The sequence below is a fragment of the Plecotus auritus genome (genome assembly GCF_963455305.1).
Source record: "Plecotus auritus genome assembly, chromosome: 3".
NCBI lineage: Eukaryota > Metazoa > Chordata > Mammalia > Chiroptera > Vespertilionidae > Plecotus > Plecotus auritus.
Window position 1 is genome coordinate 43,278,554 of NC_137772.1, and position 27,491 is coordinate 43,306,044.

Consider the following 27,491-nt stretch of genomic DNA (forward strand, 5'->3'; position numbering starts at 1 on the left):
GGGTCTGAATTTAAACAGGTGTTGTAGCTCAGTGAGTGTTAGTACTGGGACATATAGAGAAATAGAATAAAAGATGAAGACTTATGAAGTGAACTCCATCATCCACTTGCCCAGGTACTGTGGTCTGCTTTGCTTCCCCTCAGTTTAATTGAGTGTTTCCTCTCCATGCCAAGGAGATTTGATACAGAAGGGGCCCTGGGAATTCACAGCCAGGAAACCTGAGTATTAAGCTCAGCCATGTGAGTTTCAGTGTGTCTGTTTCTTAATGTGAAGTAAATGAACTGTTTTGTATGCTGTTTCTTAGATCTAAGACAGTGGTCGGCAAACTCATTAGTCAACAGAGCGGCTTGCGAGCCGCAGTTTGCCGACCACTGATCTAAGAAGTAAGTCATGTATAGGATGGTGTGAGGGATTACCATGTTACATTTGAATGGAATTGAGAATATGTGAGGTTGGCTCAATTCTAGTTAAATCAGTAAAAATTCAAGCTGGGAGGAAGTTGGAACCAATCTACTGGTAGAGATTGATATTTTCTGTGTTTTTTTTTTAGTGTGCTAAGGATGAATGTATTGTTTTTGTCAGTCCTTTTGCCCTTCCCTAACAGACAAGGGAGTTGGCTGGAACTGTCCTGACTCAGCAGTATTTATTTAGGTTTGCACATTTTTTAAAAGGTTGCTTATTTAAGTCCCCATTTTATAATACTTACCGTGGCTGACATAACAGTCAGCACTGGGTTAGTGGGATGTGGTGCCAGGAAAATATTAAATCATGAGAGCTGTTACCATGTCCAGAAAATAATGCAGTCTTGTGAAGACCTTGGTCTTCAAGTTGGGATACAAAATAGGTAGTCTATGATTATAAATAGCCTATGATTAAAGGAAGTTAAATCAGTGAATCCTCACCCTTTCAAAGAAAAGGAAACCATAACACGAAGGTTAGATGAATTGCCCAAGATCAAAGCAAATATGTGTTAGAGGTGAGATTGGAACCAGTTTGTTGCAAAAGCCTACCTATACCCTGAACCACTACGCTTTGCACTTATATAATGAGGAAGTGTATTGTATTTCTGTATCTGTGTGTCTGAAGCCTGGGATTAAGTAAGATATACACGTGAATTCTAGTAGTGTGGAATTCTGGGTAGCAACACATTTTTACTCACTGCTGCGTTATTTTTGCTACAGTACTAGTTAAGAAAATAAAATCTTGCATTTCGAAGCAAGATTGATGTAGTTCTTCCTTGATAATTATGGTTACTGAAGCAGCCTCCTCTTTAGATGCTGTTTGGTGGACATAAAATAGCACAGAACACAAATGAGTCACAGCTTATTCCATTGCTTTGCTTCCTGTATTTAATTCCTTAGGACAGTATCTGGTGCATTTATTAAATTGACTGCTTCTAGGTAAAAAATAATATCTTTCCTGAAAATATAAGAATTATTTTAACTTAGATTATAATTTCCCCAAACCTGCACCTTTTCTGAATCCATTACCAATCATGTGCTTTCTTTTCTACTCACAACCACAAAGGTTTCCCTAATAACTGCTATTATGAAAACATAGGAAACAAATTTTAGAACAACTATTGCACTTCATAAATGGTTGGTCAGGATACGTCTTGAAATGTTGGGATCATATTTTAATCAGCTTGAAGCTTCCTGGACACATTCGCTTTGTGGCCTTTACAGGGTAGAAGTGTAGACAAGGATGGGAAGTTTTGGCAAGTCATGAAATTATGGAAAGAGATAAGACTTTATTATTTTGTTTTTTAAAAAGTCATTCATTCATGGACATTTTAGCACTCACTCTATGCCAAGTGAAAATGCTAGATGTTGGGGTAAAGTGAACTGAATGAATTCTTTGCCCTTACAAAGTGATTTGTGGGAGATGGATGAATACAGAAATGTAACATGCTTTTTCTTTTTAAAAAGCTCTGTTGTGGTATATTTTACATATCATAAAAATGCCCTCCTTACAGGTGTACAATTCAGTGATTTTTTAGTAACTTTACCAAGTGGTGTAGCCATTATCATAAATCAGTTTATAACATTTTCATCCCCAGCATCATTTCTCACATTCTCAGCCCCAGGAAACCCCTCATCTGCTTTTTGTCTCCATCAGTTTGCCTTTCATATAAGTGAAATCATACAGAATGTGGTCTCTTGTGACTGGCTCCTTTCACTTAGCATGTTTTTGAGTTTCATACTTTGCTCCAGTTTATTACTGTGAATAGTATCCCTTTGTATGGAGGTACCACATTTTGTCTATCCATCCACCAGTTGATGGGCATTTAGATTGTTACTGGTGTTTTGCTATTATGAATAATGCTGTTATGAACATTAGTGTCTATATCTTTGGATGTATGGATGTATGTTTTCAGTTCTCTCTCTTTTTAAAAATATATTTTTATTGACTTCAGAGAGGAAGGGAGAGGGAGAGAGAGATAGATACATCAGTGATGAGAGAATATTGATCAGCTGCTTCCTGAACGCCCCCTACTGGGGATCGAGCCCACAACCTGGGCATATGCCCTTGACCGGAATCGAACCCGGGACCCTTCAGTCCAGAGGCTGGCGCTCTATCCACTGAGCCAAACAAGTTAGGGCTGTTTTCAGTTCTCTTGTGAGTTGAGTTTCTGGGTCACATGGTTTTATGTTTAATTTCATGAGAAATTGTCTTACTGCTTTCTGAAATGGCTGTATCATTTCACATTCCTCCAGCAGTTTATTATAGAAAGGGACAACATATTGTGGCTTTAATTGATTTGCCACTACTTCCAATATAACATCGATATATCAATATGGCAAAGTGGAGAAAAGCAACCAATGACAACAAAAAGTGGTGTTACATTATTTACTCTTTTGGAGGCATTTTAGTGTTGTAGACAGCTTAACCCACCAGTGGAAGAATGTGTGGTTCAGGGCAATATGATTGGAGAGAACAGAATGGAAATTGATAATAGTGTACAAAGTGGTGAGTATGTTGAGATATATACACAGTTTGTCCTTTCTATTTTGTCTTGGTGGGTGTCAGGATCTGTGGAATAAGTTTTGGTTATTACCCTTTTCTTTCATATATCTCTCAGCCAGGGACTCCTGTGGCTCATTTAATTTTCCTTACGGTATCCTCCAGAAATTGTGACAGGTTTTAGAAGGACTGAACAAAGTAATATCTTTGTGATTTTCTCAGCAGTGACAGAATTCTTTCACTTTAGTTTGGGTCTAATTTAGAAGCAAAATAGAAGGGATGTCAGAAGTCCTGTGGGACAGAAATAATGATGAGGTGAGCCTAGGAGGTTAGATGGCAGGTGGGCCGGCCTGGGGTTTAAATTTGTACTTTCCTGATGATTAGTGATGTTGAGCATCTTTTTATATATATTACTAGAGGCCCGATGCATGAAATCTATGCAAGGGCCTTGGCCCCCCGCTGCTGCCAGCCATGGCCAGGGGCCTCTGCCACCTCTGCCTCGGCCCCCACCTGCAGTGGCTTCATCCGGAAGGAAGGACGTGTGGTCTAATTAGCATATTTCGCTTTTATTATTATAGCTTGGCCATCTGTATGTTCTTTTTTTTTTTTTTTTTTTTTTTTTTTTTTTTTTTTTTAAATATATTTTATTGATTTTTTACAGAGAGGAAGGGAGAGGGATAGAGAGTCAGAAACATCGATGAGAGAGAAACATCGATCAGCTGCCTCCTGCACACTCCCCACCGGGTATGTGCCCGCAACCAAGGTACATGCCCTTGACCGGAATCGAACCTGGGACCCTTGAGTCCGCAGGCCGACGCTCTATCCACTGAGCCAAACCGGTTAGGGCCTGTATGTTCTTTTGATTCAGGTTCTCTGCCCATTTTTTCCTAAATGGATTGCTTTTTTTTTTTTTTTTGGTATTAAGTTGTATAAGTTCCTTATATAATTTGAATATTAACCCTTTATTGACTATATCATTGGCAAATATCTCCTCACGTTCAGTATGTTGTCTTTTCATTTTGTTAATGGTTTCCTTTGCAGTGCAAAAACTTTTTAGTTTGTTGTAGTCCCACTTAAAAATTTTTCTTTTGTTGCCAAAAAGATATTGCTAAGAGTGATGTCAAAGAATGTGTACTCTTTAGCTTCCAGTCTCACATCTGTAAAAGTCGCTGCTTCAGAGGGTTAGGTGAGGAGATAATGAGACTAGCTCAAGTGAGGGAAGCTCTGGGTACAATGTTGGAAGTGCTCAAACGCTCATGTTTCTTTCTCTCCCTTTGGGGCAGCTAGAGGACGGCGAAAGGAGTGAGGAGGAATGGGGGAGAGAGTGAGGGCATTTGCTGGTGTGCTGAGTGATGCATAGAAGTTATTTTTGAGAGGTCACACAGTTCCTGTTGCCCTTTCAGAGCTGGTACTGGGTTCCTTTGTTGGGATTAGGCAGTGTTACTACTATGATAGGCGATGGACAAAATTTTGTTTAGACGATCTGGATGGTCTAGCACTGGGATCGATAAACTACAGCTGCCCTTGGCCTGTTTTTAAAGGGCTGTTAAAGAACGAATATGCACCTGAGACTGGCCCAGGAGCCTGAGGTGTTTACTGTCTGGCTGCGCACAGAAGAGGGTTGCTGTCCCTGCTCTAGCCTCTAGAGCAGTGGTTCTCAACGTAGGGCACATGCCCCACAGGGGGGCAATTTGATTTTTGAGGGGCAATTCGAGAATGAGTTATTAACAGTGAATTTTTTGCATTTCTTATGATTCTAGGGGCCTCATATAGAGTATATAAATACATATTGTGACATACTTATGCATTTCAGTTCTCTATTATATTTTGAAACTTATTTGCTATTTTTTCATATCACTTACTATTTTTTAAACAATTTCTTCCTCAGTACTTCAGCTGTCTTTTCGTACTTTTATTTTTCTCTTTCATGGATGCCATGTTCTTTGGAAGCTTGTTTAGACCAAGTTAATGGCCTTTTAGACTTCCTCCATGTGAATAGGAGTTCACTTTTTGAATAATAAGAATTATATGTCACAGGGAGGGGCATCAGGATTTTAGAGATGCTTAGGGGGGGCATGGCCAAAAAATGGTTGGGAACCACTGCTCTAGAGTCTTTAACCCTCCCAAGATTACACAGGACAGCTGATTTGGCGGCAGTCACCTTACTGATTGACACAGAGCCACAGGAATTCTGTGAACTATGAGATTAGGTAACACTGAATGCATCTCACACTCTCTCTGGCCTTGCCGCCCCTCTAGGGATAAAAGAACATGCAGACAGACAGACACACACACACACACACACACACACACACACACACACACACACACACACACACACCACCCCCCACCCCCAATAGGATTCCTGTATTCCTGTTTGTGACAAGTCGTCCTTGTCCATGACCTTATTAGCATTCCATTTCAGCCATTTTCCTTTTGATGCCTCTAAAAGCTGAAGGATTTTCAACTAAAGGAAATTTGATTATTGATTGAAATAGATATACACCAAAACTGTTTGGCCTGTTTTTAGAACAGAGTTCCCTGACAGTCACTGTTACTGCAAGCTTTTATTAAATGCTACAGGAAGGTGAGTTCACCTGTAGGGAGTTGGAGGTCGTATCAGATTGTATTCCTTTTGCTGATATTAACATTCCAGTGTAATAACCCAAAGGAATTCCTTGCCAGGTAGGTTCCTCTCTAATCAGGTGTCCTACAAACCTTGCAGCTTACAGGCACTTTCTAGTCCAGAGGATGACCCATGATACACAGAGATTTACACTCTACTTAATACCTGTGGGGACCTTGTTCAAGTGACCTGCCCTTTGCCTCCTGGGGTGGTTGTAAGGTCAGAAAGGAATAGTTACAGAAACTTCTTAGCATGGAGTCTTTGGATGGAGGAGCTTTGGAAAGGGTGCTGCTATTTGTTAATGCTCATTACAGTAGGGTCAGAATCTTTTCCATGTCTTGCTTGTTATTTGCATTTAGGTTTTAATAAAGAAGGTGCCAGGATTCATTTCTCAGTGAGCTATATGATTATTTGGAATGCATTGATTTTTCATCAGGTGATTGCCCAACAATACCATCCTGATTTTGGTATTTGTTTTGGTCTCGGCCTGCTTGTCATCTCAAGAAACCCCAGGCCTTCTTTTTTCAGCCAGAGAGGGCAGCCTTTCATAGAAGAGTGAGTGAACCAGCTACCACTGGGAGAACCTGCTGGGGACTCAGGGTGTAGAAGCTGAGCCAGGACTATGGAGCTTTGTGACCACGGGCAAGTTGAACCCTCAGGCCCCTGCTTCCTTGGCTCCCTCTGCTATCAGTCCTCTTCTGGACCAAGAGGAATATGAATGAGACAACCCAGCAGAGTATTTGGCACCGGGCACACAGCAGAACAGTAGTTGCAGCCTCAACCTTTTGTTCAAACCATTGCCATCAATGAGGATCTGAGAGCTTCTCCAGGCAGCCTTCCAGCCTGGACCCTCTCCCCCGCACACACCAGGGGTACGTGTCCAGACGGCTGCACCCTAAGTCTGAGAATGCGTTCCCTAACATGGCTTCTTCCTGAACTCTGACCTCGGAGCTTCTAACGGTGGTTTCCTAAGGGGTGTGTGTATGGGAGGAGGGGTTATTAGATGCCCAGGCTAGAAACAATAGATTCACTTAGCTGGTGCAGCCAATTTTTTTTCTCATTTTAAATGTGTGTTTTTTTAAAATTGTATTTCCTTTTTTTTAATTTTTTATTAGCTAAAGCAGTTTCTACCATAAATAAATATCCATTTAAAGATGAACAGATGCTGGGACTAGGATTCCCTAAAAGTCCTAGTAATTTGAATATGTAGGTCTAGATATCGAAATTTGTAGGGTTTAACACCTGCCTCAGATTTCTTTTTTTATAGAATATTCAGTTTCTTCTAGATTATGTAATTGTTGCAGGGTTGAAATAAAGTGTATAATACGGAGGAAATGAGTTGCCAGATTGTGGGGGCATTTGTAACGTGTGTAGGAGAGTTCAGGTAGGGAACTGAATCCTGCCATTTAGAAAAGGAAACGGCCTGGTAATGGAAGCAGGCCAGGAGAGCTTGCCTGGTAGTGATTAGTAGATTTCTTGTAATTTGGAGGAAAGCATGTTTCTATATAAACGTGTGATTTGGGCCTCTAATGGAAAAAAAATGATTTTTATATCATTTAGCTAGGAATGAGACTTTTCTGCTAAAGAATATTTGAGAATTAAAGAAATCTGACAGTTCTTTGAGCCAATTGGAGCCATTTTCTGTTTAAAGATCTTTGGTAAATAAGGTTTTTATATTGGAGATTTTTAGATTAACCAACTAGTTAATATGCAAAACACTCTTTGGGGCTAGAGGTGGAGAATGGATATGGCAGGTCAATGACTAGGTTGATAGCAGAAGCAGAGGAGGAAGGGATTGGAGAGGAGAAGAAGAAAATGTGAGCTGCAGGGAGATGCCCCCTCCCCTGCATTGATGGGGTTCCCTCCCAGGTGGAGAAAGTGGGTATGCACTATGAAAATCCTCCAGGCGTTACCATGGCATCCTACTTCCTACAGAGCTTGGAGCAGTCTCCTGGACTAGACCTCTGGTTCTCATCTTGGCTGCATGTTGGAATCTTCTGGGGAGTTTTAAATAACTAGGGCCCAGTGCACGAATTTGTGCACCTTGAAAGGAACTGTGGGTCCACGAGGCTGCAATGGCACAGGGGTGGGTCTTGGTCCATCCTCCGTGCCCCTGCCTGGCCCCTCCTGCCGTGGCCCTGGTCCCCTGTCTGCCAGCAGCCCCACTCCCGCTGCCGCCACTGCCACGTGCTGACAGCGCCAGCCCCGCTCTCACCCACTGACAGCGTGGAGTGGTTGGGGCCAGCGCCAACAGAGGGTGTGAGCGGGGCCAGTGCAAGTGTTGGGCAGGACCGTGGCATGAATTTTCAGTAACCACCAGAGGCTTGCCCCAATGACAGTGACCAGCGCCCCATCTTGGTTTGGTGCCCCCGCTCACCTACTCCACCATCCCGCCTCGCCTGACACCCGCCATGTTCCACGCTCTGCCACCTGCTGCCAATGCCTGCCATGTTCCGCACATGCCCCCTGGTGGTCAGTGCACGTCATAGCGACCAGTTGTTCGGTTGTCCAACTGTTCGGTCTATTTGCATATATAGATTCCGATGCTGGAGTCCCATTCTCAGAGATTTGGGTTTAAGAGTTCAGGGTGAGGCTGGGGCACCGAGTGGTTTAAGGCTCCCTGACTGCAGCCCTTGGTGAGGATCACTAACCACACACAGTGGGAGGGCCACCCTGTAAGCCACCACTGTTCCTCATCGTCTACACCCTTCCCCACAGGGTTTCCTTGTCCCATTTACAGTACTGCATCTGTGTGGTTTTGCTCACTTATGAAGGAGGCTAAGGCCATCTTGGAGACGGTAGACACCATTGGGTGGGTGATTGTTAATTCCATCCAGGAACTTATTACTGTCTTTTGTACCTTTGAAGGGTGCTGGCTGACTAAATAGGAAACTATATTGCAAATTTGTTCCTCCTCCTCAAGGGGAGCCCTGGTTTTCTGAGTCTGAATTTGTTGTAAAAATAAAAGTCCTGACTTTAGACTTTCTTATCAAGTCAAAATGAGAAGCTCCCAATAGATTTCTTCTCTTCCGTTCATGTCAAAATGTGCCTTGGGTTGGCTGCTGGGGGAACACCAATGATCTTATTGTGGGGTGGGGGGGTGGTGCACACTGATGTGTGTTGATGACAGTTCCTGGTAGCAAGACACCCTCCCTGCAAGTGTGTGTGTGTGTGTGTGTGTGTGTGTGTGTGTGTGTGTGTGTGTGTGTGTTGGGGGGCGGGATTCTGAGGGCCAAGGAGGAGGCCAGGGATGTGCCAGCCAAGTTTCTTTGCTGCTTCCACTCCCAGAGTTGAGTGGTTTTTGGACATTGCAGATATTTTTGGCTGAGAAAATTCCCATAAAAGGGCATTTGGCTTTTTGGGGGTCCTGTTTTTGTTTCGTTTTTTATGGTTTACAAGCTTTACATTGGCATTGGATGTATATATTCCTGTATGTATTTTATTAAAAGGGCAACTTGATTTTCAGATGGTGGAAGCATGGGAAAGATCCCGGTAAAGAGTGAGCCTTAAACTTGTAGAATGGGAGAAAAACTTTACAGGGTAATAGGCTTGATTAGACAAATTTCCCACTGTTACTTTCAGTATAGCATGCTTTTTGAAATGTAATGGTTAATCTGATGAGGTGGGTTTCCAGGGCATTTTATTTGCTTGTAATTAGCCTTAAGATTTCTTATTTATGGGGAGAAGAATAAGTTGTATAAAACTAGGAATATGAAATTCAGCCATATTTAAAAACAATAGTTTTTAATCTCTCTTTGGGATTGTGTTGCATTGTGTTATACATGGTATGTTCTCAGTAAGTGATTTGGCCAGTGTTTGATGGTTTCTAAAAATGTATCCAAAGTCCAGTGCTATTTTAAAGATGACCTCACCTCACTGGTTCTTTTTTTATTTTTTTTTAAATATATTTTTGTTGATTTCAGAGAGGAAGGGAAAGGGTGAGAGAGATAGAAACATCAATTGATCGGCTGCTTCCTGCACACCTCCCTACTGGGGATCGAGCCCGCAACCTGGGCATAGGCCCTGACCGGAATCGAACCCACAACTGCTAAACCAAGCAACTTTCCTTATGTTCCTGTGTAAGTAGTGTTACCCCGTTTTATAGACCTGGAAACAGGCTGAGTGGTTCAGTAACTTGCTTAGCTGAGGTCTGAGCTTGTGTTTAGACTTCAAGTGCCTATGGCCTCCTAGAAACCATTGTTTTGGAAAATAATTTAAGCATTCAGAAGGACAGTATTGAATAACTCTGTCCCATAGCTTATTTTGGGGATGCATCTATTGTCTTATCTCTCCAGGTATTGTATAGTCACTGCCCCAAATGAAATATTTTGCAAAACCAGAGCAAAGCTTGGTGCACACTGGGCTGCACAATTTTTTAGGCTATGGCTGTATTTTTCTTATGTCCATGTAATGCTCTGAATTTGGGCTGAGTTTTTGTTTTTGATTATTTGGTTATGTCTGAGACTGCTTTCTAAGGAAGTTTGTGTGTTGCCTAGAGTTAGCAAGATTATAAGATAACGTTCTTCAGTGGTAGATCATCATCTTGAGGGGAAAAGAACCTATAAAATGTTAATCCAGTTTGCAGCCCAGGGCATTAAAAATGTGTTCTGGGAAACAGGAAACGGCAGCCTCTGCCTTTGCTTAAGGGAGTTGTCAGGTTTTAGTGGGTTTGAAATAGCAAATGGGAATTTTCCACCTGTAATGGTGAAATAAGAGTGGCCCCTTTGAAGCTTAAAAGATTTTTTTTGGAATTTGAATAAGTTTGTATTTAAACATTTATTTATTTTTTATTAATCCTCATCTGAGGATATTCGTTTTTCCATTGATTTTTAGAGAGAGTGGAAGAGAGGGGGAGACACACACACAGAGAAACATCCATGTGAGTGGGACACATCGATTGGTTGCCTCCCACATGCATCTTGACTGGGGCATGGGATTAAGCCTGCAATAGAGATATGCGCCCCTGAACAGAATTGAACCCGCAACCCTTCATTCCACGGGCTGATGCTCTAACCACTAGGCCAAAGTAGCTAGGGCTTAATAAATTTATTTTTAAATAATTTAAGACTTATAAGAAGTTGATGACGGGTAGTTTTGTGTGCCCTTCACCTAGCTTTCCCCGGTGGTAATACCATACTATACTGTAAAACCAGGAAATTGATGTTGGCGCACTGCTGTTTACTCAGGTGTAGATCTTAATTCACAGGCCACCAGTTTTGGCCTGTGCTTTCCTAAATTTTGGCTTTTAGTTCTGTGGTTCCATCACCACAAAGAATCTTCCTGTGATACCCCTAACTCATCACTTCCTTCCTTCACCATACCCCAAGCAACCACAGGTCTGTTCTCCCATCACTCTAATTGTGTCACTTCGAGATTTTTCTATAAATGGAACCATACCGAATGCAACCCTTGATGCTTGTACAGTGTTAAAAAGTTGGGTAAGTGGGGGTAGTGGCAGGAAGTGGGACTAGAAAGGTGCTATGGGGTTTAGATTCAAAAGTGTTCGTGACTTCAGTCTTGAGAGACAGTATGTTCCTGGTTGTTTAAGCAGTGAAGGAAGATCATGAGCTTTGAGGAAGCTAAACTGCCAGTTGGTTGGAGGCTCAGCTGGTATGGGTGAGGGAGAGGCAGGAGTGTGGCAGGGGGGACCACATGGAGAGAGACATGTTGGAAGAATGAAGGGTACAGTTTGTAGGTATAAGCAAGGGATCGGGGTACAGGGATTTCCCGCTTTGAAAGTGGGAGATAATAACTATTAGCAGTGGAACACATGGAAAGCCTGGGAGAATCGGCAGATAGGGAAGGACAAGATAACACTGAACAGTCATGATGAGACCTGTTGGTAATAGGGCTACACCAGGCTGGCAAATAGGTTCCACCTCTGTGCCGAGTGGGCTGACTTTTTGGTGGCTGCCTAGTGGTGGGGTGAGGTCTGAGTTCAGCTCTAGGAGGAGCGTCCTGCAGTTTATTAGGGATGCTTGCCAGGTTCAGAAGAGGGGAGGGGGTACCCCTGCCACAACTTCGCTTCCTGGTCTAGACCTCCTGAACTACAGTGTTCTCTTGTCTGTTGCTGCAGGGATAGTGATGTGTAAGTAGCAGGTGTTAGAACACATCAAACTTAGTTCCTTTTTCTTTTCATGGAAAAACAAAAGTGAATAGCTGAAGAGCAGCAATTTTCAACTGTTATGTCACAAGAACTTTAAAAACATGAAATATCTGACCACACACACTGAGTCACAAGAATTTTAAAAACATGCAGTATCTGACCTCTTTTCCCTTAGATTGTCAAATAAAAAAAAATGACAACAGCCAAAACAACAGTAGCTGTCTGGTGAGTGGGATGTTTATGTGCAGGCAACACCACCCCATCCCTCCCAGGGGCATGTGGGAGGAGGGTCCTAGATGGGCTGGTAGACCTTTCTAATTGGGGATGATGACCCGTATTTAGTTCAGCATAAACCTTTCTGAAAAGAAAATTCTCAAGATGTTTGGCAGAATGGCACCTTTGCTACCAAGGAAATCTTTCCTCAGAGAATAGATTCTGGCAGCAGAATTTTGAATGTCCTGTTTGAAATAAGCCATCATTGGCATTGATTTTCTTACGGCCATTGGGCTACACTGCATGGAAATGAGTTTATGCAAGAATTGCCAAATGGCAAGGACCCCTGCTTGTTTAGTGTCCTGCTGTCATCATCTTAGCAGATGTCTCCCTTCTTGCCAGGGACAGTTTTTAGTAGCCCCGTTAACAGTTGCTAACAGTGACAGAGTGCCGAGTGACACCACACTTGAGCAGATGCAAGACCAGCAACTGCCGCTTTACAGGTGCAGACTTGGGAAAGGGCTTGGAGGAAGATAGTCAAGCAGCAGTGCAAACAGCTGGTTCTAAGCTGTCGGAGACCAGGCAAATGGAAAATCAGGCCGTTTATTAACCTGAAACCTATCCAGTCCTGGCCGCCATGCTCAGTGGTTAGAGCGTCAGCCAGACTGAAGGGTCTCGGGTTCGCTCCTGGGCCTGATGTGGCTCGTTTAGGAGGCAACCAATTGATGTGTCTCTCTCACATTGATGTTTCTCTCTCTCTTTCCCTCCCTCCCTCCCTCCCTCCCTCCCTCCCTCCCTCCCTCCCTCCCTCCCTCCCCCCTCTCCCTTTCACTCTCTCTCAATGGAAAAAATATCATTGGGTGAGGATTAACAACAACAAAAAAACATGAAACCTGTCCAGAGTGTAGAACATCTATTAGTCTCCCCACCCCCACCCCTGGAATGGACAGGTTCTTCCTGCAATGATCTCTGTTGAATCTGTTATGTTATGATTAGTTTTGTGTGATTAATTACCCCAGAACTTCATGACCTAAAACAATAATGAGTTAGTATTTCTCATGATTGCTCAGTTTGACTGGAGGTTTTTCTGCATGTCTGCTTGGATTCACTCATGTACCTGTGGTCAGCTAGAGTTGCTGGCCTGGGCTCTGAGGGACAGCATGGGCATCTCTCTCCATGTCTGCAGTGGCCCTGGGTGTGTGGCTAGTGCCTTGGTTCTCAAAGTGTGGTACCCAGGCCACCAGCAGCTGTATCACCTGGACACTCTGGTTCTTGAGCCCCACACCAAATTTACTGAGTCAGGAACTCCGGGGTGGGGCCAGGCAATCTGTGTTCTAACAATTCTTCCAGCTGATCCTGATGCTCCTGAGAATTCAGGCTCTCCTTACCCTACTATTCCCTCCTTCCAGGCTATCTGTCTCTCTGAATTAGGATCCTGTTTGTGTCAGTGTAAGGGGGTTTTCTTACTGGTCATGAGACATTTGTTGACCATCAGTTATTGTGCCCATGCACACTGGTATCGAGGTAAGACACAGTCTTTGAACGCCCTCCGCTTACAGTCTAACACAGGTGTAGTGTGCTGTGGGAGGTTGGCCAGTTCAGCAGGGGAAATAATGAATTCACTTGGTATATATTGAGTTTGCCGTGTCCTGGTAGAAAGAGATATCTAGCAAGTAATTGATTCTAGGACTTAAAACACAAAAGGCAAGGCTGGAGCTAGCAATTTGAAAGTCCCCATGCATGCCATAATTCAAAACAAGTTTCTCAAATGTGGCTATTTATCGGAATCAATGTGTGTGTGTGTGTGGGGGGGGGGGTGTCTTTAAAAAATGTGGACTATGCACTCCTCACCCCCATATGTTTGAGTGTTTAGGGTCTGTAAGTGTCCTAGGTGTTTCTGACCAGCCAGATTTGGGGAACACAGTCCTAAACCATGAAACGGTATAACCTGGAGAGGAGAGAAGAATAGGAGGCTAAGTCTGGGACCTTGGGGGGACTGCCTGTGATTATGCGCTGATATAGGTAGTCGGTACAGGAAGACACCTCTGGAACTAGGGGGCCTGGAAGAAGATGAGTGGAGAGCAGGGTTGTAGACGCCAAGGGATTGGAGAGTTACTAGAGGAGGGAGTTTGAGGAGGATCAGATGCACAGCGCTGCATCATTGGCGCCGGAGCTGGAGCCAGGCTGCAGTGGTGACCAGTGAGGGGTGGGCACCGGACGGAGGGCAACCAGTGAAGCAGGGAAGGGGTGTGTGTGTGTGTGTGTGTGTGTGTGTGTGTGTGTGTGTGTGAAGTAAGTGCAAGAGGGTTATTAATGAACTCACATCCTGGAGAAGAGAAGGATGGATTCAAAGGCCCAGCTTTTAGGATTGGCCCTGAAGAAAAGGAGAGCCACCCTCTCTCATCCTGGGGAGAAGGAGATAAAAGAGAAAGTGTATGAAAATAGGAGAGTTTGTAGCTGCTGAAAATGTCTGTGTCCCTTTTCCCTGGCAACTCCAGGGTGCATTTTTCCTTTATTTTGTTAATTTTTACTGATAGGATTGGTGGGTTTTGTGAGCTTTTACATTGATCAGTGTGCAGTCTCAAATAGGGCCTTTTTGGTGTTAATGAGGCCACCCATGGCTGTGGCACCCCAAGACCTCCCCATTAGAAATGGGCTGGCTGGGTTTCAGCAGTTCCCTTGTAAAGTACTGCTTGGGACTCCTGTGTTTCCCCTTGGAAAGCAAGTTAATGGTTAGTGCCTAGTTAAACCCACAAAGCTCATTTAACTCAGAATGCTGCCGATAATTGCTGTAATGCTGTGTCTGTGAGCCCTATATGTTTATCCATCTATGGACCTCTCTTCTTCCTATGCCTCTTATTCTTTCTCTTTTCAACCCTTCTTTCCTTCTCTTACTCATTTTCCCACATCATTTCAGTTTCCTTGAAGGAGTAATAAGCTTTGAGACTTGGCCCGGCGTCCTCTTGCTCATATGCAGTGTTTCTGAGGGACGGTGTATCTGTCTGTAGGGTTGGTGGCTCCCAGAGTCCTTCCTCACTCGGCGGGGCTGCAGACCGGTGCTTGGGGCTGGGCATTTCCTCGTGGTGAGACGTGCAGCACCCCTCAGCTCTCCTGGCTAAATGCCAGTATTGCCCCTCAGTTTGTGACAAACACCCTCTCATATATTTCCACGTGCCCCCCTCCCCGCACTGCCTCCCCCCCCCCCCCCCCCCCCCCCGCCCCAGATGACAGCTGTTCACACATCTTTGGTCAGAGCTCTCAGGATGGGTATTGGAGTCCCTACAGCTGGATTCCTTGGAATTGGCACTGTGTGTGTGTTTTCAATTAACCAGGTTGGTGGGTAAGAGCTTTTAGAAGGTATTCAAGGGCATGATGTTTACATGACAAAGGAAAACAGGTTGCTTTTTGTTTCCTGGATCTGGTTAAAATATTTAGTTAGGCCATTACAGTAGCTGAAAGTGAAGGTACATGACACAGTATTTGTTGGACTTTAAAATCATGCCTGTTAGGAAGTAAGTAAGGGTATAAATGTTTTTCCCTATTACATAATATAGCTATTTAACCTATATTTTAGTATATAGCAGTGGTTCCCAACCTTTCTTTGGCCATGCCCCACCTAAGCATCTCTAAAATGCTGATGCACCCCCCTCCCCCACATAAAATTTTTATTATTCAAAAAGTGAACTCCTATTCACATGGAGGAAGCCTAAAAGGCCATTAACTTGGTCTAAACAAGCTTCCAAAGAACATGGCATCCATGAAAGAGAAAAGGAATGAAAGGACAGTTGAAGAACTGAGGGAAGAAATCACTAAGAAATTGTTTAAAAAAATAATATGAAGTGATATGAAAAATACCAAATAAAGTTTCAAAACATATAATAGAGAACTGAAATGCATAAATGTCACAATATATATTTATATATTGTTTATGAGGCCCCTAGAACCAGCCAGGTTTGGGGAACACGGTCCTAAACCATGAAACTGTAGGATAACCTGGGGAGGAGAGCAAAAAATTCACTGTTAACTCATTCTCAAATTGCCCCCCTTAAAAAATCAAGTCCCCTCCCCGCCATGGGGCATGTGCCCCACAATGGGAACCACTGGTATATAGCAACCTGAATTTAGACAATTTGGGAGAAGGGAGAAAGTGGAATTTTTACTTAGACAAGAGTGATTTTTCAATAAATCCATATATAGTCAAATAAGTGTTTTGATTTTTATTTACTTTAACTATACAAGTGCTGGAGCCTTTCCCAGCTTTTCTAATCTGTGTATTTGTTTGTTTACACGCTTGCTGTATTTATAGTCCAATGCACACATGTAAGGGAGACTTGCAAATCTTTAAATCCTAAGTGTGAAGAATTGTGGTCACAACCAGCCTAATCCTTAAATGAGGAAGATGGGTCAGTCCTTGAAAGACTATGGTCTGAGTGTTACAAATAAGTACAAGGAAAAAGCAGTCCCAGTGCTGTGAGTCATTGATGTTTCCCTTTCTTTTTCCTACAGAACCTAAAAGCAGATCCAGAAGAGCTTTTTACAAAGCTAGAGAAAATTGGAAAGGGCTCTTTTGGTGAGGTGTTCAAAGGCATTGACAATCGGACTCAGAAAGTGGTTGCCATAAAAATCATTGATCTGGAAGAAGCTGAAGATGAGATAGAGGACATTCAACAGGAAATCACAGTGCTGAGTCAGTGTGATAGTCCATACGTAACCAAATATTATGGATCCTATCTGAAGGTAAGGCTTAAAAATAAAAACAGGATTTTCCATGAGGCAGCACTTGCCTGAGACGGAGCAGTGTGTGTGAAGGACTTCAATAAATAGCACAGCGGGTTTCCAGAGGAAGGAGAAACGTTTCGACCTTTGCAATCAAAAGAACTGGGCTTTGATAGTTTTATCATCTTAAATGTCACTATGGAAACATATTTTTGATAGAAGTGTTTGATACTGAAATTGCCTTTCCAACAAAACAGTATTTCCAAGGGGACTTTGTCATCAAAATGCGTTTCTTACTAAGTTATTATAATGATACCGTTAAACACCTAATTTTAGCATGGCTTATGACAACTCATGCCAACCTGAGAATATTAGTCTTTTGATATTTCGGTTATCAAATGTGGTTTGATTTACCGCTGTTTTAAAGAATTGATAATGTTGCTTAGTGAGCAGTTTATCTACATTTGACTTTTAAGGATTCTAGGTAAGTACTTACTTAAATAAAATAGTAATTATAATACAACATGACACAATGTCCTTGATCTTCACCAGTTCTTTAAGTGGAAAAGAACAGTAGTAAAACTGTTCTTTTCAGTCTTGCATGGAACCACTTTAGACGTTGCAGGGTAAAAATTTCATACCACTAAGAAAGTTCAAGACTATTCCTGTGTTCCAAGTTCCTTGACATATGCTTGTTTTACTGAACTTAGAAATGTAGTATCTTTCAAAATGGGGTTTTGGAAATCTTAAGAACTGGTGAAAAAATTATGAACTAATTCTTGTGGAAACTAAAACTTCATAGGTAGAAAGAATACTTCCAGAGGGAGGCAGCAATACGTCCCAATAATGGAAGACTAGGCCTCCTCCTGTCCTAGCTTTATCCTCTAAATTCTCTATGTTGCCATTTGCAACTTACTCTCTTGTCAAAGGGGTAGTGCAGGCTTTCATTTTTGTGGAAATGTGATAAGGTATAAGTGGAAGAGTGAGCATTTTGAGAACCATTGACTCACTAAAATGAATATGTAAAGCAAGTCAAATTGAGTGGTAATGCTATTTTTTTTTTCACAGCCTAAAGGCTGGCAATATGTCATAGGGTTAAGTGTACCATTTTGAAATGGAAAGGATTCATTTTGGAGTCAGATGTCATCGACATGAATCTTGCTTGTCTGGGTGTGTGGCCTTGAGCAAGTTTTTTATTTTAAATAACGTCCCTGTTTCCTCATTTGTAAAATGGGAAATAATGGAAAATACCTCATTGTTGCAAAGATGAAATGGAATTGCATGAAAGAATCTGACATGTAGTAGCTACTTAATAAGTGTTATTTTCCTTGATTGATTGATTTTATTCATACCTCATCTCTGAAATTACCTTGCAATGAAGGAAGTACCAACTGAGGTCAAAGCAAGGAGGAGGAAGTGTGCAATAACAGTGGATGTTGCTGTGGGTGTGCATTCACTTTGGGACTTAACAGGGCAAAAAGGGAGTACGTGACTTCCATATGGGAAAGCAAAGGTTTCTTGATGTTGAATTTCTATTGAGAAAAAGCAAACATCTAAAGAAACCCAACTTGAACTCTCCACTGTAACTTACTGTCCTTTGTGAAATGACTTCAACAATAGTTTCATGGTAAATTCAGAGTTGGGCTTCATGTGGTATTCTAATGTGTTTTAATATGAATTATGGTACCTTTGGCAAAGGAAATGTGGAAGATCCTTACAACTTTCAGGTGATTTATACCATCTAATATTTAACTATGGAATTAAGGATCAAGTGGTTCAAAAGTATATTCTTCAACCTTAGTTGCTTAGCAGAATTTTTACTGCATTCGGGAATAAATGGCTTTATTTAGCCAAACATGATGTTACCTTGACTGTGTATACTGAGAGATTCTTCCTGGTAAGTCCTATAATTGCCTGAGTCACTAATTATAGAACATACATTTCAAGTCAACCTAACCTTGATCTAGAGATGCCCAGTGAATTTATTTAATCAACATAATGTTGGCTGCTAGAATAACCTCCTAAATGTATAATGGCTCAATATGATAGATGCTTATTTCTTATTCACTGGTAGCCCTACTTTATGGGCAGTTTTTCTCCAAACCAGCAGTCGTCAACCGGTGGTCCGTGGACCACTGGTGGTCCATGAGGTCCGAAAGGTTGGCTACCACTGCTCCAAACAGTGATTGAGGAACCCAAGTTCCTTCTATCTTGTTGCTCCCTTCTTCCATTTGTGGACTTGCCTGCTTTAAGTCTCATGGGGGCAAAAAAATGGAGGCTCCTGTGGGAAGTTTTCATGTGCCTAGGCCTAGACATAGAGCACATTATTTCTTTCTGCCCACATTGCCCTGGCCAGAAGTCAGGCACAGGACCACACCTAACTTAGGCGAGGTTGGAAAATGTCATCTAATTGTGTGCTTCATGGAAGAGGAAATGGGCTTGGTGCTCAGCTAGCCATTCCTTTCCAAAGCCACTTACTATGTTGACTCTCCACGTAGGATAAGAAGTTTTGATAATTTTGTCTACAATGTCTAGTATATTTTACTAGATAGATTGTTGTTTAGAAAATAACTGCCTCAGGAATGCCAGGAATAGTATCACAATTTCTTAAATCGTGTAAAGATGATTCTGTCTCACTTGACTAAAAACATAATGAACTGCTCATGTTAAACCATATTAACTATCATAAGTTGGACAGGGTGAGAATCCAAGATCTGTGATTGTATCTGCCCAATCTTGTAGAACAGAGTTTCATTAATTTCCTTGGCCCAGAGGAAGACCCTCAGTGATGATCCAGAGGCTGTTTTTCCGTCCTCTAGTTAGGTTAATGAAGTTTAAATTAGTATAGTTCTGTCAAGTAAGGTAAAAATTAAATTGATGTGAGAGACAAATGGGTCTTTGACATAAAGTTGAAAAGAATTGTGGTTTATATGGTTGATTGCCCTTTAAAAAACGAACAAACCGTAGTGTTGTCAGAGGTAATATTCTTAGTTTTTTTAAGTAGTGATGGGAGAGAGGGCCTTAGGATTTCACTTAGTGTTAAGGGGCTTTACATTTTCATAGAGCAAGATGGGCCAAAGAGGAAGTTAGCAGAAAATGGTTTCTTTATTACTGGGTTAGTATTAAAAGTTCTCATAATGATGTTTTGGTTTCAATCATCTAGTCTAGGAAAAGAGATTAAAAACAATAGGTAAGTAGTCATCTTTGTTGTAGTATGAATATTAAGGAGACATGGCCATGGTGTGAATGGTTGCTTAATAGTGGATTCAGATCCCTGACTTAGAGTAAAATTTTCTTCAGTTCCTAAAAATTTTTAGGGTAGTTTTACCCATTGGATTCACTAGAAAAGTGATATGAAAAAGTCCCTTGATGAGTTTTAGAAAACAAAGTCCTCTATGTAAGTACAGCTTCTTCTGGTAAAGGACTGATTGTGTTGTGTATGTTACAGATATATGTACTCTGGCATAGTTTTTTAAAGTTATATTCTTTTGATTTGTCATTAGAGTAGTATTAATGAATGAAAAAGCAAGAAAGATGCTAATAGCTTGCCTTTTTTTTTTTTTTTTTCATTTTAAACATGGTATGTCATTCATAGTGCTAAAGCAGAGGTCTTCCCACTCTAGCCTCTGAGCTTTGGGCTAACTGCCTAGCCCAGTGGTCGGCAAACTCAGTCAACAGAGCCAAATACCAACAGTACAACAATTGAAATTTCTTTTGAGAGCCAAATTTTTTAAACTTAAACTTCTAACGCCACTTCTTCAAAATAGACTCGCCCAGGCTGTGGTATTTTGTGGAAGAGCCACACTCAAGGGGCCAAAGAGCCGCATGTGGCTCGTGAGCTGCAGTTTGCCGACCACGGGCCTAGCCAATAAAATGGCCTTTTTTATTTCATTAAATTAAACAAGGAGAGTTAAGCTTGTTTTGATATTTTTTGATTTGTGGCACCGTCATCATTGATCTATGTAGACCCTTGTCTATTTTGATCCATTTTATTATTTCATCCTTCATCTCCAGTGCACTGCTCTTTTGTACCACAAGTTGTGATGTGTCTTAGGACAGCTTCCTTCTTTCTTTATAGGCTTTACCTATGGGCAGGTAAAGGGTCACTTTTTCCTGGAAGCATTTGCTTGTTCAAGTACCAGAAACCTTTCTCAGAAGCCTCCCCAGACCACTTTCCTCATATTTCATTCATCAGAACTGAGTCACAGGCTGATCCCTCAGTCAGCCCCTGGCTGTGGGATGGGGCCACCTCATTGGTTCCCACCAAACAGAATTTACCTCTGGAGCTGGAAGAAGGGTCACTAGAGCTTCCCCAGTGTCACAAAGTCCGGGGAGAGAGAAATAGGGAGGTGGTGGATCAACCAACAACGCCTCTGACAAGGGGTTCTGGTGGGTCCTGCCCTTGATGTGCCCATTTTTGACCATCTGCTCTATGCCACCACCGTTCTGAGAAGTCTGGCATCTGCTCACATATGAGCCCTCCCTGTGGGTATGGCCAGTGGGAGTCCACTGGGAAGCTTGAGCATTTCAGCCAGACAGTGGGTCTGCTGGCTCACCATTTCACACTTGCCTTGAATCCTAGGCTGTTAAATATCATCTTCAAAAGAACATATTGTCCTAGTGTTGAAGTTTTATTTACTGCCTCCTTATTTCTTGGGTAGTTTAACAGGAAATTCTTGCCTAGCATGTATAAATGGTTTTATTTAATCCTCAATACATAGATTATGTTCACCTCTATAGCTCATATGTCTTAAGTGAATGGATTTGGATTTGTTCCAGTAACTATGGCCCACTTTGACATGGATCCAGAAGCCTAGCCAATCTATTAAGAAAAAAAAAAAAATCTTTCCTATGTTGCTGGGAAATTGGAAATGGAGAGCTGCTTCAGCTGCCAGAGCTGGTTGTCACATCAGCCCATGCAGGGTGGCCTTGTCCCTCAAACCTGCCAAGAATCCCATTTTGGTTTTGTGGTCCTGCAGCTTTCTTTGTCTGCGCATCCTTCCTTGCTCTTTGCCTGTGGATGTTTCTGTAGTGGTCCATAAAACGGTCTGGCAGAGTAGCCGGTCCAGTAACTTATTAACACACTTGCTTTCTGCAGAAACGAGTTCCTACTGACAGCTGTGTTTGTTTATTCTTCACCCTTAACATCCTAGGGTAGGTTCTTTGTGGTACCATTGCTTTTTTGTCTGACAATTGAGACCTGTTGGGCCCTGAAGGACTGAATCATGTGGAGTTAGTTCTTGGTCATTTCAAGAGTGGAGGAAGGGTCCTAACCGGTTTGGCTCAGTGGATAGAGCGTCGGCCTGCGGACTGAAGGGTCCCAGGTTTGCTTCCAGTCAAGGGCATGTACCCTGGTTGCGGGCACATCCCCAGTAGGGGGGTGTGCAAGAGGCAGCTGATTGATGTTTCTCTCTCATCAGTGTTTCTAACTCTCTATCCTTCTCCCTTCCTCTCTGTAAAAAATCAATAAAAAAATATATATTTTTTTATAAAAAAAAAGTGGAGGAAGGGATTTAGACATTTCCCTTTTGGAAACCTACCAGACCTAAAGGTTTTTGGTCTATTTGGGAGTCCTTTTGTCCCTGTTATTCTGATTCATCTTAAAAGAAGCAAGTTACTTTGTTGGGGACTTTTCCTCTATCCTATTTGGATATCTAAAAGATTAATTGAACCAAACCTTTAAGACAGAGGCATTTTCCCTCATAAAGCTCTTTATGAGTAGATTGTTATTTTCCTTCTTTCCTTCCTATGGGTGATGCACAGGTATTCTGAAGTACTATTTGCATTACTGAGGTGGCAAGGATCAAATATCTTTAGACATTTCTGTGCCTGAAGGAAAGAGGATTTTTTTTAAAGGAAATTGTGAGATGATATACAATAGAATACATGCAAATAGTTGGCTAACTCTGCAGTTAGTGGGGAAGAATCGATGTTTTGGCTATTTACTGTTAAGTATTACATTGGGTGAGGTGCATTTTTACACTGGATGAGGTACTTAACTTAGTTTCCTGAATTTTGATGATTTTTGGTTGACTTAGTATGAGATTGACTTTGTGATTCATTATATGCTTCTGTTGGCCCTAGTGACTTTCCCCTGTCATTATCAGTGGAGATAGGTCAATGGCAAGGTTGATTCTAGACCAGTGCCTACAGAAGTTAGTTACCTGTATTTTTCATTTACATTCACGCATTTTCTCTTGCTTCTAGTCAAGGCTGGTATAGGGTGGCACATGGGTTTTGGAGTCATTTTGGGGCACATCATTTAAACTGGTCTGATGAGTTGGCTTGTGTTGAAATGTGTGATAGAAGACACTGATTCTTTAAAAGTAACAATTGATTTATACCTCTTCTTTGGGAAGGAAATGCTATTATACTCGCTTTCTGTCCTGAGGTGTAGCATGAGACTTCTTGTCTTTCTCTTGCCTCTTCTATACCTAGGTGGATTCTGGGTACTTTTCTTTTTGAAAGTTAAGATCCAGTCAGAAATCTTTCAGACTTGTCCCTAGAAGAAAGGGGGCATACATATGCCAAATGCAAAACCACAATGATTTCTTTGATTGCAGGGACCTTTGGCCAGCTTGCAGTAAGAACTTGCCTTTAGAAGATCCTTTGGTTCCCTTCAATGTCTCCCTCTCCTCAAAGGGATGGCAGCCCGATGGACAGTGGGCACATGACCCTGACATCGACAGACTTCCGTGGAGGTAAGCTGCTCTGTCAGTGTCGCCCAGGCAGACATGCACCTTCCTCATCAGTCCTGAGCCCTGCCTCCATCCACACCTTGTACACATGTGGTCAGAGAACTTGAGGCTTTTTTCTCTTGCTTCTAGCCATGGCTAGGGTTCTGGCACCTGAGGTAACAAATATTCCTTGTTCCCTGGGACTTAGAAATGAGTGGAATGAAAGGCTTCTGTGGCAGCTTTCTCCTGGTTGAGATGGTATCTTGAACTCATGGACAATCCTTTATGGCTCTGTGTCTGTCTACCATTGCACATTGGGCTTAATTCTGGCCACTGGTGCCATTTGGGGACAAGTTGCAAAGAGTCTGTTCCCGCTTCTCACTTGTATTAGGAAATAAATTATTGATGGAGTTGCTGTTAACTGTTGTGGTGTATACCCTCGCCTGAGTCTGGTGCTAATGTGTACAAATTTTAGAGACCAAGCTCTGAACTTGTTAGAAGGTATTGCTCCAAATCTTGATCCAGGCCAGGCACAGAGGACCAGAATCATACGTGTCTCTAGAAAGTGGATTGCAGGCCTGGACAAGCTTGATGGTTGTTGGCAGAAATGCAGCTTCCTCCTGCTGTATTCTAAAGGAACAGGTTTATCAGAATAAATTAGTGTGTTTCCTAGCATATTTTTGTTGTTTTGTTTTTGTTTCAGTTACGCACTTAGGTTGCAGTGTTGAAAAGAGGAGAAATTTTAACTAAGGTCCTTGGGAAAACCTTCAGGGAGTGAACTTCCTACACTTTTACTGTCTTAATGTAAAACTGAGAGTTTACGTATGGCTGCCAAAATTGATTTTAACCCAAGTATGATCCTTCTCACTTTAATAGAGGTCACATTTACTTTTCAACACTGATGGGGAGAGTGGGTGTTGCAGGACTTGCTAGCCCTTTTTTGGGGTCTTTATTCTAACTCATTAAGATAATCTTTATGACTTGTCAGGATTCTAACCTCATTGGCACACTTAGCGGCTGAGCTCCTGCAAGGCTCTGGCTAGTGTAGAATGTATTAAGAAGATTATCTCCTGGTTCCTGTATGCTCCTTTACTTTTCAGGTCTCTCACTATGTGCTCGCTTTCTAAGAGGTGCATTAAGCCCTGTGCGATCCCTTGCTCTTTCCTTTACGGGCCCTGGGAACAGGAAGCAGCAGCTTTAATGAAAGGCCTCCATGTACACAGTGAACTTCAAAGTAATCGCAGGAGGTTAGGAACTCAAGGTTATTAAGTGAATTTAAATTCTAGCTTCACATATTGGTTTAATAATGTACCAAGTTTGATAACTACTTTTTCTGGTTTTAATCCAGTTTCTGTCTCCATTTTATAATCGGGAGCTTAGAACTGGTCCATTGGAGTAGCTGTCAACTAGAGTGGCACGTTCTTAGTCTCTGACTTTCTATTTTCTTCTTTGAGCAAATAACTATTGGGTCCCTTTACCTATATTGGATGCACCGCAAGTGTTTAGAGTTGTGTCCGTCTTTAACTTGTTTTTAAAAATTGGGATCTCTTGTTTGGTAAGTTGGGATCTCTTATCTGGCAGTTTGGCTTAGGATTGGAGCCCATAGAGCACATTTAACTAGGGTGCACTTGTGCCATTCTGAGAAAAACAGTTTGGAGAACAGGAGAGGAGGTCAGGTGAGGGCAGAGTAAGATGAGTGTGTGGCCTCTTGGATCTGTTTCTTGGAGTTTCTCCAGCACTGACTTAGGAGTGGAGAGCCGAGACAGCATCTTAAAGAAAATAACCTCGATTAGTGTTGGAGACTCTGGGAGAAGCCTGGGTAAGATTTCCCTGGGACAGAGAGCAAGGAGATGGGGAGATTTGAGAGAGAGAGAGAGAGAGAGAGAGAGAGAGAGAGAGAGAGAGAGAAAGAGAGAGATATCAGGGAAATTTCTTAGTAAAGATACTGAACTGAAGGAGAGAGAAAGGAAAGCCAATTGGAACTTTGGGCTGTATCAGACTGTCCTTTAGGTGATGGCTTGTGTGCTGTCCCACCCTAGACAGGAGCTGTAGACGAGTGCTGTTCAGTGTTGGGTAACTTGAGAGTGAACTGGATGTGATCACAGCAGGCTATTCTGTGCACGTACCCAGTTTTCATAGTTTATTATTCAGATAGCATGGTTTTCTGTTCCTAAATTTTAAGAAAGGGAATTTCACTTGAAAAGTCTTCCCCTGAAAGTTTGTCACCGGTGACGTCAGCCTCTTTGCTGTCCCAGTTCCCTACCCACCTCTCTTGGCTGTCCCTGGCACCACCCCCCCGGGGGGGGCGGGGCAGTGTCTGTGCACAGCCTCTGCTCCCCAGGAAATGAGATGGCAGTGTGCAGGTTGGTGTGGCTCTGCTGGGGGTTGCTCTGCTCCTGGCAGACCACTTCATTGTCTCCCTGAGAGGCTATGCAAGTGAACCCAAATTCAGTTCCTGAAAACTGTTTTTAGTCACTTTGGTTAATTAGAGGCTCAAGAATTTCAAACCACATATACGAGGTGTGAATAATGTGAATATAAAAATTTTTGAAACCCTCTGTTGTGGTTCCCCCCCTCCCCCCCTTTTTGTATTCTCATTTCAAAGTTTAAGCAGTAACTTGAATGACCAGGTTGGTTCTAGAAAGACAGTGTGTTGGCTAGTCTGACATGGATGTGCCTGTTTTACTCATCATAAATAATAAGAAGAAAAAAATAAGAAAAGGTGTGGGCACTTGAGGACATTGAAGTGTGTGATGTGTAATTTAAAAATTGTGAGCCTCCCATTGTTCTCATGAGTCTTGAATAATGAAGCTTACTACTAATATCACTCACAGTGTATTAAGTTAGGCCTTCCCAACTTTTGTATGTTGAATTAAACTTCCTCGTCACTTGGAGTACTGCTGAAGTAAGAACTTTCAGAAGCCCCCATGGGAAGATGGGATGTTTGTTTGCCTCAAGTTACATTCCTCAGATTCCAAAGTCCCCTGCCCCTTAAGCCAGTCCTGGAAAAGGTGCAGCTGGGGTTCCAGCAGAGCTAGAAACAAAGCCAGTGTCCAGAGCTTCCATTCCATGTTGCAGCCAGTATAGTTCAGCTTCCAAGTTAATTAAAGTCCATTAGTCCATTGTGGGAGTCCCACATGGCCCTGAGCCATGTGGATGCAGAGGAGCACAGTGTGTGTGTGTGTGCATGTGCTTCCTTTGTTTGGATGTTTAAATATTGCAGTGGCCACATCCATCCTGGCCACTAATTTGTTCCCAGGTATGTCTGGCAGGTAGTCACCCTCCCATGTCATTCAGACTTGACTGGGTATGCATCTATTGTCCAGTCCCTTCCCCCATCAGTCAGCAGGGAACAGACTTAGCAAAGCTGTATAAATGGCATGCCTATATTATTTAGCCTTCCCTTTCCTCCTTTCCTGTTAAGTAATAACCAAGTTATTACAACGGCACCAGAATCTCATTATCATAGGCACATAATTGGGCTCCATGAATGGAGAGGAGGTAATAAAGGGTCTCAGGTTGACTGGTGAGATGCAAGCTATCCAATGGACAGCTCCTAGCTGATAGCTTCCTAGGGGCTCCTAGGAGGAGCTCCATTCTTGGAGATAATAGTAGGTGCTACCTGATGAAATTTTGGATGTGTTTCATTTACCAGGTTTCTGTTCCTGTATTCTCAGAGCATTTGAGACTCTTAAGGGAGGCAAATATGCAGCATTTCCTAAATGTGTTTCCTTGTGGGATCCTCCGTTCTCTTTTTTAATGGTAAATTTCATTCGATACTGAGTCCCTGGCAGATCAACATACCTGGGAAGATGAATCTTAGGAAACATTATGTGGTTAAGGACCTAGTAGGTCTGGAGATGCCAAGTTAGCAGTAAGTAATCACATTCTGCCAGTCTCCTGCTGTTTTGCTGTCTTTGAAAAGCATTTTTTAAAATGTTGGTGTTTTAAAAACTGGATGAATTAACAAAGACCATGAAGCAATAAATAAAAGGCAACTACTGAAGTAGCATGTTAATGTTTTAAACAGTTTTATTTTCCAGTGAATGGTTTTCTGAGTGATGCTGTGGAATTTGAGAGAAAACAAGGTATGAAGTATTTGGCCATATCCTGTTCCTCAGGAAACAAAGTAATGTTACACAAAATCATGAGCTGAAACCTACTGCAGGTTAAAATGTTAAGGAATAGA

At 42.3% G+C, this 27,491-nt stretch overlaps 1 protein-coding gene across 1 annotated transcript in view; it reads left to right on the forward strand.

Annotated features, from left to right (window-relative positions):
- Nucleotides 1–27,491, forward strand: part of STK24 (serine/threonine kinase 24) — a 107,543-nt gene that overhangs the window by 32,232 nt on the left and 47,820 nt on the right. Inside the window, exon 2 of the mRNA XM_080658856.1 lies at nucleotides 16,416–16,646. Coding sequence (XP_080514982.1) covers nucleotides 16,416–16,646 — 231 coding nt within the window. The remainder of the gene's footprint in view (nucleotides 1–16,415; nucleotides 16,647–27,491) is intronic.